This window comes from Drosophila suzukii, chromosome 3 (assembly GCF_043229965.1).
Source record: "Drosophila suzukii chromosome 3, CBGP_Dsuzu_IsoJpt1.0, whole genome shotgun sequence".
NCBI classification, from domain to species: Eukaryota; Metazoa; Arthropoda; class Insecta; order Diptera; family Drosophilidae; genus Drosophila; species Drosophila suzukii.
Window position 1 is genome coordinate 68,764,588 of NC_092082.1, and position 18,777 is coordinate 68,783,364.

At 39.9% G+C, this 18,777-nt stretch overlaps 1 protein-coding gene across 2 annotated transcripts in view; it reads left to right on the top strand.

Annotated features, from left to right (window-relative positions):
• Positions 1-18,777, top strand: part of Naam (Nicotinamide amidase) — a 30,472-nt gene that overhangs the window by 2,153 nt on the left and 9,542 nt on the right. The window contains exons 1-3 of one of the 2 annotated variants that reach the window (XM_036816777.3): positions 15,451-15,604; positions 15,724-15,891; positions 16,847-17,033. In XM_036816777.3, coding sequence (XP_036672672.1) covers positions 15,806-15,891; positions 16,847-17,033 — 273 coding nt within the window. In that variant the 5' untranslated portion in view covers positions 15,451-15,604; positions 15,724-15,805. Of the gene's footprint in view, positions 1-15,450; positions 15,605-15,723; positions 15,892-16,846; positions 17,034-18,777 lie in introns of those variants that run through there. The other variant, XM_036816778.3, reaches the window with a different exon arrangement.

The following is an 18,777-nucleotide window of genomic DNA, read 5'->3' on the forward strand; positions in this document are numbered from 1 at the left end:
ACGAAGCGAAAGGCATTCGTGGTATGCCTGAAACACGCTGACCAGATTACCAACCAAAGCGCCAAGGGGCCAAGAAAGGGGGCCATTCTATGGGTGGGGGCCTCAGATGGCCCACCTTTAAATAAATTCGAGCACGCTGATCCTTGATTAAAATTCCTATTGTCTGCTTTGGTCCTGCCAAGATTTCCTCCCCTTTCATTGCTCCGCTTTTGTGCGGCGCCGTGAACGTAATTAATATGCAGGCCAGAACGGACTCTAACTGCTCTCTGGCACTCGTTATAATTACGCATTTAAATTGGCACAAAGGTTGAGGCCAGACATGAACAGGAGCTCACACTTGGAGGAATAGGGTGTTCTAAGGTCAGAATATAATAATTATTATATTATTTATAAATTATTAAATAATTTTTAAGTTTTTTTGTAAAACTATCCTTAAATATTTGTTTGATTACTGGGTCTATATTTGCCATTTTGTTTAAAGACAGTTTAGTTCTATACAAAGTATTATGTTACATCCTTATGTTTTAAGATGTTTTAGAATATTTGGTTAGGGTTTTCCTCAAAAGGTCGTAAGATTTAAGTGAACATTATATATATTTGTGACATTTTAATGATTTAAATCTTCTTAATGCATTTTCGATGAAATTTAGATTCATTTCATACTTTTATTTGAGATATTTCATAATATTTAGTAGGGTATTTGGCTTAAGAATTCTTTTTTGGATGTTTTAATGTTTAAAATTAGGAAAATAAAGATGGTAACATATTATTATTAGAAGGACGATTTCTTGCAGTGCCATCAAATCCGCAAGCAAAGCCAAGAAGCGTCCACAAGGAAGCGCCTTCAACTCTTGTGTTGAATATATGTACATTGCAAGTGTGTGGGTGGCTTATGAGTGGGTCGGTGGTGCACGGCCCCATAAATTTGGGTCAATGGGAAAAACGTCAGAATTGAGTAATTACAACATAATTTTCAATTTTGCAGTTTACGTTGTAAATTAATTTGCGGTCGACATCGGCGAAGCGGCCCCAGATCATTCCATCCCCTTTTTGCCTTAGCCTATGCTGATTCGTGACGGCTTTTTGGGGTGGGGTCTTGGGTCTCTGAGCTGGGGGCTTGAGTTTGGGTTTGGGTTTGGGGGATTGCACAACAATTAAAGCAACAATTACTGGACAGCCGGACAACGGACGCTGGGATTTTACGTTGTTGTGCTGCGCCATAGAACATGGTGAATGTATATTGTTGTTCCTGCCGCTCGAATCGGTGTTCGCCGGTTGGGGGTCATCTGTTTGTTGTGCATAATTAATTTGCAGTTATTCAGCCTGCCTCGCGTGTTGATACCCAGTAAGTAAAAAGCCAATGGGTCCGGCATACTGAATTGTCACGCAGGTCTCCCCAACCAAATGACATTTTCAGAGCTAGAAAGGCAGCATATTTAAATAGGCAATATCAAGAACGATTTGCTCTGATTTAATCAAGAAGGAAAAGCTTTTTCATCATTATTTTGTTTACGCAAATCTAAATTTCTACTACCATTTGCCATTTTTTGAATTCAATCTTAACTCTAAAACATTTTCAATTAAAAGTCCGTTATTGAAGTTGCAGAAGCTCCACTTTGTTTATTCTTATTTTGCAGCACTCGATAGCAATGTATTTTTAAGAGTGACAAAATAGTTTTCTCATCACCATTATCAGCAGACCCAGGGGTGTGCCGTTCTATTCCCTGCACAAAACTGTTTACGATTTTACAGCTGAATGGATTTTAATTGAAAGCACCGAAAGACTAGTGTCAATGACACAAAAGTGGGAAAGGAATGGCTCGGGGTTCGGGTAGGGGCTTTGGGATGTGGGTGGGGTTTTCCAAGGAAAGGCAGTTGCTGGCAGCTGTGACAAGATTTCGGATCATGTGGGTTGCCCGGCTTATGCAGAGAGTAGAACGTCCCCCGTCCCTAGATCCCCAGATGCAATACAAAATTGACCCGAAAATGTGTAACAAATGTTGTGACATATTTTCGCAACGTTTGCCCAGCTAACGCCCCCAAACGATTCCGAACCCGCTGCCAATGATCCTGAAAAGAGCAAAAGAAAAGAGTCTCTGAAAGGATGCTCCGAATGGGTTTTTCCCAGTTTCCCCGGTTACCCGGGTGAAAATCGGTTTCGGGCAACATTTGTTTTGGCCCACATATAACACAAAATGTGCAAAAATGAATATGAAAAGTGGGGTTGGAAGATTTTGTAGCTGAAAATGTAACTGCAGCATGGCATGAACTTAATCTGCTGCCGATTGTTTTTCTTGCTTTTCCAAAAAGTGGGTGGTAGCGGGTGGATTTGTTGCTCAATTTGTAGGGGGTGCTCGTGGAGTGGGCTACTTTTGGGGGGACGGAGACCCAAATACGGCGCGTTTTCAATATTGCGGCAACAATTTTCATGGATTTTACGCTTTCTTTGTTTTTGCTCTGTTTTCTGGCTTGTTTGTATTTGGCAACTCGGTAATAATGAAACCAACGACTACTGGATGGGTGGGTAGAATGGGGGCGTGTTCATTTAATTGAAAACAAGGCGTGGCAGCGGCAGCACTTAAAGCGAAATTGAGAACAGATGGAATGGCAAGCGAAAAACTTACAATAATTGCCCACAACAGTTTGAAATTGAACGAAGCCACTCAAATGGACTGAAGTCCCGGCTCCCCAGCTCCCCAGCTTCCCAGCTCCGGTTAACTGGGATGATTACCATCGATGGCAGATAAAGTTTCCGCGGCCACTTAATGGGTTATTTATGGAGTTTCCCCACCGCAGTTCGCAGTCTGAGTGCTGAAACTAATTAAATTATACAATCAAAATTTTCTTCATATTTTATACGAAATTTGCACTGACCAGGGGAAAAAGGGAAGCAGAGTAAGGAAAAAAGTTTTGCACTTTGAGAGGGTCTGTTTTATAAATGGAATAGTCCAAGCCAGGTTGTAAATTTTTACGTTTTCTTCGCAGCACGCTTATTAGTTACCCTTTTATAGGGGTTAGTTCTTAACTTTATTCCTTTACATTTTCAAGACATTGGTTAGACCTTTCTTTGGCTTTCATTGATTTTTTATATTTATAAATATTTTCGTTAACACTTTTATGGTTTGTCATTAGATGTCCTATTTCAACTTCATTTAGCTCATTTAGCCATTTATTTGATCTTTAATAGAGCGATATTCCTTTCCTTAATCCACATAAAGCAATATAATGTGATACACAATTTTATTGCCATTCGTAAAGCGATTCACACAACAATGAAAGAAGGAAATATCTCAAATTTTCCAAGACAAATATGCACCGCAAATCACATTTCCATAAATATATACAAGTCTAGCCTGTCTGCGGACATGTGAGCTGTATTATTTATATCAATTCGAATGATATACAAATTTGTATGGCAAACAGCTCGTGACTATAAACAGAGAGTGTAACCTGATACGTTGTTTGTTGCAGTCACTCGCCAATTTCTTTTGTGCAACACATATTTTCCTCCACAATGTGGTGTTGGTGCCTGGACGCCATGGCGACCTTTTCCTTGGAGCCGGGCTATCTTTGTGTATGGCCAAACACGGACACACAATCGGGTGGGACACGTGGCCGTGGGAAGTGGCCAAGACAAACAGACGCCACCCCTTCCATGTGAGTGGGTGGGTGGTTAGTGGGCGGGCTGTTTGCCCGATCCACTGCAGCCCCAGGGCCCCGTATAAACGCATTTCCCACCAAGTACAGTCCACCCACCTGGCCCCCATTGCATTATACCGAATCTCTGGGACTACAATCTCTTTTTCGCCTCGCCACTGGGGGCATCGCAAAAACCAATAAGTCAAATGACCGAAAAGGCTTAACAGACCATGAAAAAAGGAAGAAAGGTAAGCCAACTCGGGGTTTTTGGTGGAATGAGCCAGCAACAATAATCGGAAAATCAGGAAAATATCACAAAAAACGTTGGCAGGAAATCGATGGGCGGGTGGAAAATGAATAAAAAGCAAGCGAATTAAAAACGATAAATAAACAATGTTGGTTCTGGAATTCCGCGTAGTGGGTTAAGAATTTTACTAAAACGTTAGAGGAATTTCCTAAAGTTGGACTTTTGGAATGATTCATTTTTTAGTAAAACTAATTTTGCAGCTTTTCCTTTATCAGCACCAGCAATATCCCAAACATTCCTGTTACATTTTTATTAGCTACCATATTTTATCGAATTCTTTGCAGAGAATAGAAAACCATTACAGCACTCACTTGATTCCTGTATTACCTTTGACTATTGCAGATTGCATTGAAAAGCTCTTAGACTCTTAAACCAAAAACAAATCTCATTGTTGACTGTTTGCAGCCGTGATTGCCGTATAAGAGCCGAGATCTACGAGCCAGGGATTGCGACTTGGATGGGGAATGGGAGATTGGGGATGGGTTTTCCTGGAGACAGGGGCCGAGGCAGCCGGCGATGTCCCATTTGTGCCAAGTGTGTGACAATAAAATGTTTACTGATAGCAATACCGGCAGAAGAAACCGGGCTAGGAACAAACCGGTAAAGCAATTGAATGTGGCACAAAGTGCTCTGGTGGGTGGTGGATTGGCCAGGGATTGGAACTTCCTGCTGGGATTGGGGAAGGGATCGGGCCTGGGCTCGAGGATTGGTGCCATCTATTAGGAAAGGTTGCCAGGCAAAAAAGGCGAGCCGTCGACTATTATAAATAATAAATGCTGACTGGTCAGCAAAAGCTAAAGGAGAACTGTCCTTTTTCTTTCCCCAGGCTGGGCAAAAAAAAAAAAAAAAAAAAATCGCAAGGAAAGACAAAAACAATTTGCTGGCTACCCACACTACCATCTTCATCTTTCGGCTTGCTCCGATGCTTTTTTTCCAGCTCACGCGCCCTTGGCTCATAAATCTCGGCCAAGAGTGAAATAAAGCTAAGCGTAGCTCCTGACGTCGGTGTCCTGGCACCTGGCAAATTGATTTGTTGGTTTATTTGGTATGCCGAAGGAAAAGGGCAGGAGCCGGAAACGGTGCCCTGAGGAGCCACGTAAATTCAGGCGCCGCCTGTTTGTGTCATAAAATACGAGGACATAATATGAACTGAGCTGTAGTGAAGTGTCCTGGTCGTCCAGGGGCTCGACAATGACATTACGATGAAGTTAAGCAGCTGAAGGCGCACATAAAGCAATTTTCAATTGGGAAATTGTGCCGCTCCTCCTTGGTGTCCTTGATCGATTAAATTCAACGTCCGGCCAACCACTTAATGCCTTTAATTTAAATCAATCAATCAATCAAGCAGCTGCTTCCACTTGAAGGGAGATTGTCAACCCCCCCGCGCCTAATATTATTTTAGTTTTTCCCCCAATTTCCACAGTTTTGCCAAGGGCTTAGTTTGATGGGTGGAGAGGAATATTTTAGGGGTCCTGATTTTAAGCAGCTTAACCGTTTGCCTCAATGACCATTCTTCGTCAGCCTTTTGTCTTGCTAAGCTACTTAATTTATTTGGCCCTGTTTGCCACAAAAGGTCCCTGGCCCTATCTGCCTATATCTATCTAGTTTTTGCTCCTGTGTTTGGGTTAAGACAATTTAAAGTGGCCCGAAATTGAAATCAAATCAAATCAATGCCGCCCATCCCCGCCCCCGGGGAAATTCTCGGGATCCTGGACGGCAAGTGACCTGAATTGAATACCCATTTGAATGCGTGTGCACAACAGGGTGTACGTATCGATATCCATTTGAATGTGCATACTACAAAGCGATTTCTGCCTCAGTTTAAATAGGACTTTCTAAAGCTACTCTACTTATGCTTTAAGGTATTTAAAAAATGAAAACTCTGATTATTATTTTAACTCATTTTACTTTATCCTTTAAAAAACAGTCCAAATAAATGGTTTTTTACATTTTCCCTTTTATATTTAGCAATGTACCTCTTGACTTTCAATAAAGTGTTATATTTCCTGATAACAAACTTGTGGAAAACCCACCAATAAAGTTCATGACCTTTTCTAGAACGGCAGTTTACCACGTCAAGTTTATTTTTGTATGCCCTATTGAAAACGAAATTACTCGAACTCCCAGTAATTTGCGGTGACCTTTTCAGGTTTCTGGAATGGCCTTGAATGATTTGCGAGTTGAATGCCATAGAAACAGCAGACACCCCCCGACCAACCCTTCGACAATTTGCCTAACAATCTTTCAATATTTCATGACGCAATCAGTAACGTAAGCTAACAACACGTGCCCCGGCAAACGTTACAAGTACAGTGGAAGTTGAATAAGTAATACTACAAAAATAATAAGGTAAATTTGATATATGAAAGATGATATATCTATTGTTTTTTAAGTACTGAATATTGCACAAGAAATATTTTATATCATTTTTAATTTTTGTTTTAATTTAATAAATTGAAATTGATAAAAAATTAGAACAGAGTTAGTTTTTAGTGTTTATAGGGGTGTTCCTAAAATTTCTAAGGGAAAACTAAGCAATCTTAAATGTAATAATAACAAATATTATATAGTGATACTAGAAAATAAGATTCGTTGAGGCTCCACTGTTTTTTTGGAGCTCTGTGGCAGTGGGAGTGTGTGTTTCTGGCATTCTTAACCCCTGAATGGCTGACATTTTGCTTGCATTTAGCTGCAGTTCGATTCGCTTGCATATTTGGCCAATAAATTGCGCTGCCCCCTTATAGACTGGCAAACTGGAAGATAGGATAGCTGGGAGGAGCTGCAGCTGCCTAATCCTATCTTCGGCAGCTGCGCCGCTGCTCTTCCTCTTCTGCCGCAGTGCTATCGGAATGTCAAAGTTCAATGTGCAATTTAAATGCAACACCCTGCAATTGGCTTTGCCTTTTGTCCGCTGCAGCTGCAGGTGCTGGTGCTCCAGCCCAGCCGGCCAAATAGAAGAAACTGCAAACAATTTGTATTTAAATTCGCTGCTGCAGCAGCAGCAGGCAGGCAATTGCGGATCGGGAGATCCTGGAGGACGACGGGGCCTGCGGCTGTTTTTAATTGGCAAATAAAAATGCGCAGACGAGAAGCGAAATTTTGCATATGAATGCAGAATGCTAGCGATTCAAAATTGAAATTTATGTGAAAAAATCAGCGAGGCTGGGGCATAAAAAAGCGTCGTTTGCCATAGAAAGGAAAATAAACTAGGGCCCGGCAAACACACACACACACACTCGAAAAGTCCAGGACGAGGAAAATCACACACACACGTATTCATGGCAGGCAGGAAGCATCGATTATTCAAAACATCCGCAATTGGGAGCGCTTATCAACACGGGCGTCATCTATCTCCAGCGTGCTCCATCTATATCTATGCGCAGTTTGTCAAAAATATTTTTTCAAGCGCTTTTTTGTGCCAGAATTTATTAAGCCACGGACAGGTCGTGAAAGTGTGAGTTCGGCACACTGGTTGAAAAACCATTTCGCTTCGGAAATGGGTGCTTCTGAAACGGTAGTTATAGAATGTTTATAGATCCTTTATTAATAGTGGAAAAGCTAGACAGGAACTGTGATTTATGGATCTATAAATATTCAATATGTGGGAAATTATTGTAGCAACAATAGTATTTTCGCAAAGGTGTCTAAAAGTATGCTACAATTTTTATGTTCCAAAATTTAATAATGTGTTTATAGAAAATAAAACTATGCATTCAAAGGGGTACTTAAATCTGTGTACCTTATGTTTGTATTTTGGAATTTCATAGAATGTTATAAGGTTAATGGATTTATAAATATTCAATAGGTGGGAAATTATTGAAACAAAATTATTATTTTCGAAAATGTGTCTAAAAGTATGCTACAATTTGAATATTCCAAAATTGTAATAGTGTTGTGTTTATAGAAAATTTAACTAAGCATTCAAAGGGGTATATAAAAATGTATTTTAAAGGGTTCTAAAAAAAATCTAATGTTACGAAAGGTTACAAATGGTTTTAATATAGGCAAGGGGGATTTTAAGTTTTAAGTTCAACTGCCAATCAATAATATTTGCACACCAATATGACAGCAATCAATTGCAAGCCAGTTCAATTAGTCCGCATGCAGGGTATCCTTTCATCCAGCTTCCGATTCCGAACGCTCGACCCTTTTTATCCTTCGCTCCCTTGATGAGTTTTAGTGTCTATTGTCGCGTACGGGATGGCCACATCCACACACCTACGTGTATCCTGCAGATACAGCCATTCCCCCCACACATTCACACATTGATAGGTATCCTGCGCCTCCTTTGCTCATTCATATGCATGACGATGTGTCCATTTTTGTGGCTTGTCATTAATGCATAAAAAATGCTAATGGGCCGGCGTTTATGTCAACGCTTTTGCCAAAAAGGTGCAAACTGTAGTTGTTATCCTTGTTGTTGCTACTGGCGTTGTTGGCCAAATGTTTGTCGTAATGCCTTTTAAATGAAGTTGTGCGCCATTTGCCATTTGAAGTTTGCTGCGACTGTTTTGTCCGTGTTTCTGGCCGTTTGCAATGATGGCCACCAAATTGAGTTGGCTATGCGGTGAGTGGTTTCGTTTTTTTTTGTTGCGATCCCAAAATGGAGCCCCATGCCCCTGCATCGTTTTGTTTTGGGGATAAGCTGCAATGTCAGATTAGGATGAGGACGGGGTTCATGCCCTCTGAGCAGAGCTGGTGTAATGCCAAAAGGGTTCTTATGGGTAATTGTGTGTGGATGGCTGCCATATTAAAGGCCGAGGTGGCCGAGAGTGCGGCAAAGTGTTTATTACTGGGCGGAGGGTCACTTTCCTCGGGGGGAAGCCATAGTCGAGTGCGATTTTAGTTCGGATTAAATTGAAATCGGGCAAAGGTTGCGGGTGTTTGCAGTTAGCTGTTGAAAACTTAATGAAACTGTGCGAACTTCAATTGCCATTTGACATTCGAGCGGTGACCTTTTGAATAGTTCTGGTTTCTGGTTAGCGTTCTATTGAAGCCCTAGATTGTTGGCAAAGTTTCTTCAACAAATTATTGCTTAAAACATATGTATTTCAGTGCTCAAAATGGTTGGGTGCTAATGGTATTTGACACTTGTTTGGTGAGCTTTAAACTTAAATAGTTTTGATATACTGTATATGTATGGAATAAGTTAACAAACATTAATTGGATAATCTTTCTTTTGAAGTTAAAAAGGTTAAATTCGTTCAATTACGAATTGGGATTAATATGATATGTTAAAATTGGTAATTATACAAGTATTTTAAGCAATGCGAAATTAAATTGAATAAATATTTTATTCATGAAAATAATGGTATAAACAATTGAATTGAATTGAGAAAATCTCGAAGCATTCAAATGTGTATTTTTAAAATACATCAAACTTTTTCATTTTAATGAAATGAATATTTTAACGAAGACAGTTATGGATGGTAAATCCTAAATGTTACTGGTTTCTAATAAATGTTATTAGGTTTCTAAAAATAGGAGGTTATACATCCTCTGTGGAAATTGAAGAGGTAAGCAAAAGGCTTCTCTGAAAATGTATCTGTGATGCTTCTTCCCTTTTTGCAATACCATTTTCTAGGAATCCATTAGTTGGCCAGGAGCACTTTGCCACTATTGCTCCACTGTGCCCTTCCCGCCCACGAAAATCAACGATCCGAGGCGGCCCATTAACGCTCCTCTATATCTCCTCCATCTGGGCATGCAGATGTGCTTGTGTGCGTGCTGGTTTGTCTTGGTGTTGGTGTTGCTATTGGTATAGGTATGGGTATGGGTATTGGTATGGGTATTGGTTGTGGGCATGGGTTGTGGCATAGTGGCAGTGGCTCTGGTGTTTGCAAAGCCACGTATTCGCGTTTTAATGTTATCTGGGCGTCGACATCAGCGGCGCGTAACGCCAACATTTTTCAGTCCATCCAATGCGCCAAAAACGGTTTGCAGGCCAAAAAGCAGCAGGCGGGCGAGGCCAAAACAAACTGGGGACTCAGAAGAGTGGAGTTCATTGCGTTATTGCAGTGCCGGTGGGTCAAATTGGGTGGTGGTAACTGGGTGGCAGCGTGGATTGGGCGGTTTGGGTGGTTTGGGCGGAGGTCGTGGATTGGAGGCCGCACCAGGGACCGCAGTCAAAATGGCAATTTATCATTTTGTATTTAAGCGCGGTTCAGGTGAGAGAGAGTGGATGTGGATGGCGTTGAGTGGATGGGGCAAACAGCAAACCAGCAAACGGAAAACAGCAAACCAAACGAAAAACCAAACCAAACCGAACCGAACCGAACCAAGTGAAATGAAATGAAAGGCGGCATGTGGGCCACGTATTTTTAGATACTAACAAGTGATAAAAGCCAACCACGTACCACCCATTGTACACACACATTCGCAGGATGGCTAGATGGATGGATGGATGGATGGATGGAAGGCTGTGATGACTGACGAACTGAGGAACTGACTGACACCTACTGCAGGCAAAGGCTGACTCGGCATTCCTTAACTGCGTATCCATCAATGTCGTAGCCCGTCGTCCTTCTGATCCTGCCGCTGCCGCTGCCGCTGCTCCTGCCCCTGCCCCTGCCCCTGCCCCTGCCTCTGCTCTTCCGGCTGCTCCTTTCCAAATTGCTGCTGCTGACGTGCCTGCATTAAACCTATACAAAGAACCCGGCGCCAGCAGACAGCACAAAAAATTGAAAGCCTTTTATAGGCAGCACACATAGTCGGCCCCGGCCCTATGTACACCTTGAGAAAATCCTAGCAAGGTGTTACAAATTCGAAAGACATGTATGAAGACTGGCAAGAAATTTAAGGCTCTAGGACTCAGGAATCTTTGCTCATTTTCAAAAACGATAATATAGAATACAAATATGCTTAAAAGGGCCTATTTAAAGATATGTATGATTGTACCTTAGAATTTAAAAAAATGATATTAGAGGGTCTAAAAATAAATCTAATATATCGAAGGGTTACAAATGGATTAATATAACTATAATATAACTATGACTCATAAATCTCTGCCCATGCTCAAGCAAATTGTTTTTTAAGACTTCTAAATATGAACAATAATTTAAAGTTCACATGGAAATTGTAGAACTTATAACTAAACACAAATTCCTCTTTTTCAAAAGTCGTTTAAACAATATAACTTTAATCCATATACTAAAGTGAATGTTAAAGATATTTCTGTTTTAATCCTTTTTAAAGTAATAGCACATTTTTTTGAAGAACAGGTTATGTTAAGCTTTTTAATATAAAATAAGTATTTTTTAATCGTAATTTATGTACTCTTTGATTTTATACGTACCAAAGGCATTCAAATGATATGTGTTTAACTAAGTAAAGTCATCAGTTCATTTTCATACAATTTTTACTTTTTTGAACGAGTTGTTATTGCTTTGCAGGTTCATCTTAGTACCATTTTACTTTCCCTGACCTACAAGTTTTTCCCCGGGTGTAAAATCCATTCGAAACCCCAGCTTCCATCAGCCAAGTAAACCCAATCCACCCTATCAAAACTCATCCGAGCAGAAGCTGCTAAATTTTTTGGCAATTCAATTGACGAACCCCAAAGGCGTTTGCTTTTAAATGCTCCACTTGGCTCCGGCTTCCTGTGTCTGTCTGCTCATCAGGTCCTGCAGCTGGAGCTCCTTGGCCCGGGATGCGTGGTTTATTAGCTGATCCCATCGCCTTGACAAGCTACTTTTGACACGCCCACCGCCGAAACAACAAATACAGGAAGTCTTAGGCGGTAATTTACTTTTCAGCGCTTTGCAGGCAAATTATGCAAGACTTTTGCGCCCCCACTCCGCTCCGCCACTTTCCCGAGCTCCTCAACTCAGCTCCGCAGGATGGAGCATCCGCATCCGCATCCGGATCCGCTTTTCCCCTGCCTGCTGACTTATGGCGGCAGCTTAAAGTTTCCCACTTTTTTCCGTGTTCGGGGAGAGCATTAGAAGTTTTCAAGTGCTTCGCGGATTTGCAGGGCGGAAGCTACCATGAAAATTGATAAAACAAGTTAAATTTTGAATTGCACCTGTGAGATTAGTCCTAAGAGGCGAGATATAATACGAATTAATAGCAAGGAAAATAAATTGAGGATTTTTAATAATGAAAATATGTTAGAAATTATCCAAAATAATAAATATTCCTTTGGCCACTTATATATTATTTCAAATATATCCAAAAAAGTTAACTATTTTAGACTAGACTTAAGATATATGATGGATTTGGAGACCAGGTACAATTTTTAGAGGATTACTAGTCATTAAAATTATCAAAAATAATAAAAAATAAACAATATTTAAAATATATTTTTAAATATTTACATGTTTATGATATATTAGATATGTTTGATAAAATATTTCTTATTACAAAAACGAGTTGCAAATTATCCAAGTTAATAAACATTTCTTTATCTATTATGATTGATAAAATATTTATAATAATGAAAAAGAGTTGCAGGTTATCCAAGTTATATTAATTTATCTATAGATATATCTATTTTTATCCATCTCTGCATATTATTTAAACGATTTTCTTTAGATATATCTATTTATATCCATCATTGTAAAATATTTAAAATTCAACCATAAATTATAAAATATAAAAATTTTCATTTACCCAAGTGCACTTTTCAAGACACCCCCAAAAAGAAAAACTCTCCACCTCAAGCTCAAACTGTTTAACCTTCGGGGCTCTGAAGTATCACGCAGTTGCCGGCAATTCATGGCCATCAAAATCTATTGGGGGCAAACTTGAATTCTCCTCTGTGGCGCAATTGAAGTTTTAACCCCCGAAAGACCCCACCGGAAACCAAAGCCCCACCTCCACCCCCACCTGTGTCACCTTTTGGCAGTCGAACTCATAATCGGGACACGTGCTGGCTTCGTTATTTCTCTCTTATTCCTTGGCTGGCTTTCATTTGCGGAACTTTCGCCTTTCCCCCCATTTTGTCAAATTGTCAAAGTTTTTTCTGTTTTATATTTTTCTGGCAGGGGGCTAACTACTTTGCCGCTTTTGCTGGCTTTTATGGACGCTCTTTATTTAGTCAATGACTTTGACGTCGACAACTTTAATCGAAAGCAATCTGGAGAAGGGTCTCTGAGGTGAGGTGTGCGCACGCGTTTTGCTTAATGCCGCGTAAATTGTTTCGCAGCCAAAGTTTGCACATTTCGCGTTATCCGCCATTTACATATTAACCCGAAACCCGAAACCCGAAACCTAAAACCCAAAAAACCCAAAACCCAAGAGCCGAGGCCCAAAAACCCAGGGATCCCTGGCTCCCAGGAGGGCTGCCTTCCAAAAATAGTTTTCAATTAGTGTGTTTCGGGGCGCCTCTGGCTGAGCAGGGGCTTCCGATTGTATTTTGCTGCGGGGGGAACGGGGAAAATGGATAACTGCGGGTTGTACTTAAGTTTATTTGGACAAACTTTCCGCCGAGCTCAGCGAAATTATGCGCATTTTTATCGCTCGTCCGCCCGGCATTTTGTTCATGTTTATGTTTCTTTATCTCTGGCCAAAAGTTATTGGCCAAATTAAACCGAAACTTGTTATTGTATCGGTATCCATCTTTTGTTGGCAATTTAAAGCGATATTCGCCGATCTTTTTCAGCCATCGACTTGGGGGACCTGCTTCTGACTTTGCCTTCCCCACATAAATCATGGCAATATTTATATTTTATTGCGGCCTCTTGTACCTTGTGCGGCCAACATATTGTGCATAAATCTTTAATATTAAGTAAACATACACACATTGCCTTCTAAATTTAAATTTATCGCCTGCTGAGCATTAGTTGTGCCATGTAGAAAAAAAAGGATGCTGGAAAGCAGGACACAATGTTGGGAGCTTAGCTCGGGAGCTCTGGATGAAATAGGACTAAAAGTTAAATGGAAATCTATGGCTTTGTGGCTTACCAGGGGGAGGGGGGAATGCGGCAAGGGGTTTAGGCTGTGGGAAATGGAAATGTTATAAGCTGCAGGTAAATGTATGCAGCCGAAGGAGATTTTTTTTTCGTAAAACGAAACTCAAATAGAAGAAAACCCAGAACGGGCTTAAAAACTAATATCTCAAAAAGGCAAGTATAACAAAGGAAAAAACGAAGAGGATGGCAAGACGGAGTTACCTTGTTAACTTAGATGAAAAGTTGACACTCGAGCGTGGAAAAATCACTCAGAAATGCCAGGGAAGCCAACGCAATTGGCCTTGTTAGCAGATGGCAACTCAAGAACCCGGTGGGCAACTGTACTGGCTCTTTTGGCCCACCTCAGCCATCCTGCCTTTCGATCCTTCAACTTCTTCCACTTATTTGACGCTTTTCAAAACTCTCTCGCATATCCACAACAATCAACTGCGATTCGTGACGTGCTAAGGGGCCCGCATTTCGAGGCTAAATGTCGAAAACTTTCATATTCGCCTCCCGGGTCCCGCCATTAACTCTGTCCCAGAAACCCGATGAGAAGCAGGAAATCACTGCACACACACAGAAAAAAATTTCGGTATTTTATAAAATAATTTAATTTTTTGGTATATTTCGTGTAATATAAATATCAACCTAAGATACTAACAAAAATATCTAGCATCTAAAATTATCCTTATAATAATTATAATAAGGTAACTATAAATCTATCGGCTTTAGGAATGGTCTAAAATGATAAGGGACGTTTTCTCGTCCACATGTTAAATTTAAAGTACGCTTTAAATGTGAATTCTAATTTAAAGTTGTAACTTAAGTCGGCCTATAGTATAAAAATAAAACTATAAAATAAAAAGTATAAAATGTTAGGGTACGTTTACGTGTCCGCTTGAAGCACGCCTTAAATCTGAATTCTCAATTTATAGTTTTAACAATACTTTAAATTTAACATGCGGATGAGAAAACGGTCCGAATACTAACATAATTTAACATCAAAATCATCATCTTATTAAATCCTTTCAATAAAAATTCCGAAACTAATAAAAAATAAAAATCTTCATAGTTTTTAACAGTGTGCCTACTTTATATTGTATTTTACCTTGAACTCTTGTCAGGGCATGTTAATGCATAAATGAATTATTACCTGCATTATTTTCTTGTCTAGATATATAAATCGATATTAATTTGCATCAATTTGCAGCTTTTAATGCTTTAAATATATTAAATTAAATTACTTGCGCTCACATGGAGCTGGTAAAAACAGCATGAGTAGATATAGTAGATATATGTATAGGTAAATCTGGCTCAGTGTACAATGCGCACTTCTTGATTAGGAAAAACGCCAGGTAATCGTCTGCGGGCGCCGCCACAAAAGCTTGGCGGTGTGGAAAGGGGATAAGGAGGTAAAGGGGAAAATGTGGAAATGGAAAATGGTGGGAGTGCCCTGCCCGTACACGGTGAAAATCAAATAAATAAAATAAACCACAAGATGACGTCGTCGCCATGACAATGCCCTGGCTTGGCTGGTTTGTCCAAAAGATTGGGAAAATCGTGGTTCGGGGGCGGCGGGATCGGTTGTTTATTCGATAAATCTATGGGAAGGCAAGCGGCGCTTGGCCATCGAGCCATTGGAAACGAGCTGAAAGAAGCGCGAAGCTTTCCCAGCCGTTTTTCAGTAACTGGCAAGCGTTCGAGCTGAGCGGGCTAAGCCGGGCCCAGAGCAACAACAACTAACGTAGCAACAACAGTACAGCCAGTGAGTGGGCGGTGGGTGGCGTTTTCCACCCGCAGGAAAATAGCTTTTCCACCCAGTGTTTACGTGTGTGCCCCTGTGTGTGCGGTTGTTATTATTGATGGCTTCACTTTAACTTGCAGCTGGCTGCGGGAGCTTCATTAAGTGAGAGTTCGCTGCTGGATTTGTTGGCTTTGTTTGGACGTTGGCAACATCGTCGCCGTTATGGATTCACCTACACCGCCAATTGTCATCGAAGATTCAAACGGTTCAGCAATGGACGCCTGTTTCACGGCATTCGACAAAGACGGGTGAGTTTTTGAAAAATGATTAATAAAAAAATATTTCTAAATCCCAGTAACATCCCATTCAATTGAATTACATTCACCATCAAATCAACTATTTATAAATTAATCCTGTAATTATATAATCTCAAATTGAAATTCAGGCCATTTGTTTTCTCGCCATTCGTTTTAAATTATATAATTACCTTTATAATAAATATATGGTTTGCTGCAAACTGCCGCCACAGGCCGCAAAGTAGATTATTTGGCAAAACAAATAAACAAATAATAAAACTCCGCTGAAAACTATATTCAAAGCATATTCAGCGACAGTCAATATAAATAAACAACCATTTAAATGTTTATGTTCCTGTTGGTCAAATGGAAAAATAATTTATTTTATAACAGCAACAGTCCAACGTAAAATGGCGTGCATTAATTCTAATTGACATTTTGAGCCGTTTTATATGGGGCATTTTTAATGTGAATCAATAAATGCAAATAGTCAGAAACAAATTGTGTCGGCTGCAAAACCACAATGCCAAAGACAGTGATTTCTATTTTGACTTCTAAAAATATCAATTGCGAAATCACAGCGAGTTTATGAATGTGATACAATAAATATTTGTTTATTTACCTGCAACAGAATGTTTCAAAATTTAAGTGGAACTAGGACAAAATCCTAACATAAAAACTGAAATTAACTATTTAATTTAAATAAAAAACGCTGGGGTTTTTTTGATGTAGACAAATTAATGTAAATTTTGAAATTAGATTTACTTTCTATTAAGAAATGATACCCTAGTATTTTTAAATTATCTAAGAATGGCTTAAGTATTATTTTATTCCCTTAATAAATATTTAACTACCTTAACTTACCATATTAAACTCATTTAAAATTTCTTAAGCTTTCTGGACCATTTATTTCTTGAGTACCCTTTCTTAACTTATTTCTTTTAACCTCTTTCCAATTTTTCCCCAGCGATGACCGCCTGAACCTGGCCGAGTTTTCCATAATCTGTCGAGCTCTGTTCCGAAACGACAAGGGTCATATCTACGATGTGCCCCCCGAACGCCTTGAGCAGATATTCGCCGTCTTTGATACCAACGGCGATGGCTTTATAGACAGGGAGGAATTCAAATTCTGCTGGAACCAGTGGATAAAAACGGTGAGTCGAAAGTCCCCATCATGGCTTGTTGCTTTTTGCACTATTTATGATTTTCTTGTTTTGTGGTTAACGTTTTGCGTTATTCAGTGATTCATATCCGGGGACTCGTAAAATCATAAAAAATGTGATAATAAAATATTTGCCAACATGAAACTCCCCTTCCATTCAGACACACACGCACACTTTGGTAGCTAAAATTTGCAATCAAAGTGGCCGAGTACTCGGATTGTGTGTGTAATTCAATCCTGATCAGTCCCAGTTCCGGGGGTTCCTGGGGTTTCTGGGCGGGATTTGGGGGCTTGGGCAGTGGTAAAATGTCGCTTACAGCGAATGTCACACGTCATGGGTCTCCCAGGGATGCTTTCATCATCATTTCCATTCCGCATTTCGTATTTCGCGTGCCATCTCCACATCCATCCCCATTGCCATTCCCATTCGCATTTCCACTTCCATCATCATCATCATCATCCTTCCTGGTGTGCTGGCCTGTCACGAAGAAGAAGCAGCAGGCGGCGGCATATGCAAATGTGATAATCCGATGCCAGGACTGCCTCACACAGATACACACCCATACACCCTTACCCTTACCCATACCCATACTCTGCCACAGTGGCCAGACTCCGCACGTAAAGTGATAAAAACGCGTGACAAATAAAATGCCACAGCAAAAAAAAATGGGAAGTGGGGCTGGAAAACATGCCCCAAGTTGCATTCAAGTTTCCACTTTCCACCCAGCGTATTAAAATAGGAATGGGCGAAAAAAATTTCAAATAATTTTATTGTTGTAGTCTATGACTTTTGCACATCTCCATCCCGCATCACAACTTTGTTTGCCACAGTCGCTGCCATAAAATTGCGTACGTGATGGTACCAATTTGCAAAGACTTCTTTATTTATCGCAGCCTGCTTTAAGCTACTTGAAGCGCAGCTCGGCAAGTTTTGAATTTTATTTGGCTTTTGCTTCTCTCTGTTGGAAATCAGAGTTCGACGAGGATTTTCCCCCGAAAAGTTTGCCTTGTTGATAAAAACAATCTGAATAAAATACTCGGTGAACCCAAATGAAAGAAAAAGAGTTTTTAGGTGGTTTGGACAAGAGTCTTTATTAGATTTTCCGTTTAATGGAGTTTCCTGTTCGATTTACGTATTTTCAAAGAGTTTTCTTGGATTCTAATTGGAAATATTTTTCTTTTGCAATAAAAAACTTCTGTTTGGCCCAAAAGAGAAATTTTAAATACCTTTCAGATTTAGGCGATTAAAAATAGTTTTGTATCATGTTCGTTGGTTTATTGGCTCAAGTAAAAGTTCGATAAGTAACTTATTTAAATTCTTGTTAGAAAGAAAACGGGTGTTAAAGCCAGCAGCCGTTTAAAACTACTTTAATACTTAAATTTTCCGCAATTTATAAAGTTTTGCCAGCCTTTTTGCGGATGTTCTTACCGGCAGGCAAACTTTTAATGATGAATTTTCGCCTGATAAACAAGACAACTTTAAGCGGCTTTAAGTTTTTAATTTTCCTATTTTATTAGCAAGAGTAGAACATGTTCAACCAAAGACATTTTCTAATTGTGCGAGAAAACATAAAGGTTTAAAGGTATTTTGTAGACAATTTTGTTTACATTCCCTAGTACTTAAATTATATTTTGTTGAGCTTTATGCCCTGTGCTTATTTATTTTTTGCCCCATACCGACAGGAGGAGGCATCAACTTTGATGGCCTGCTCTTTGCAATTTACCAATCCACCCCA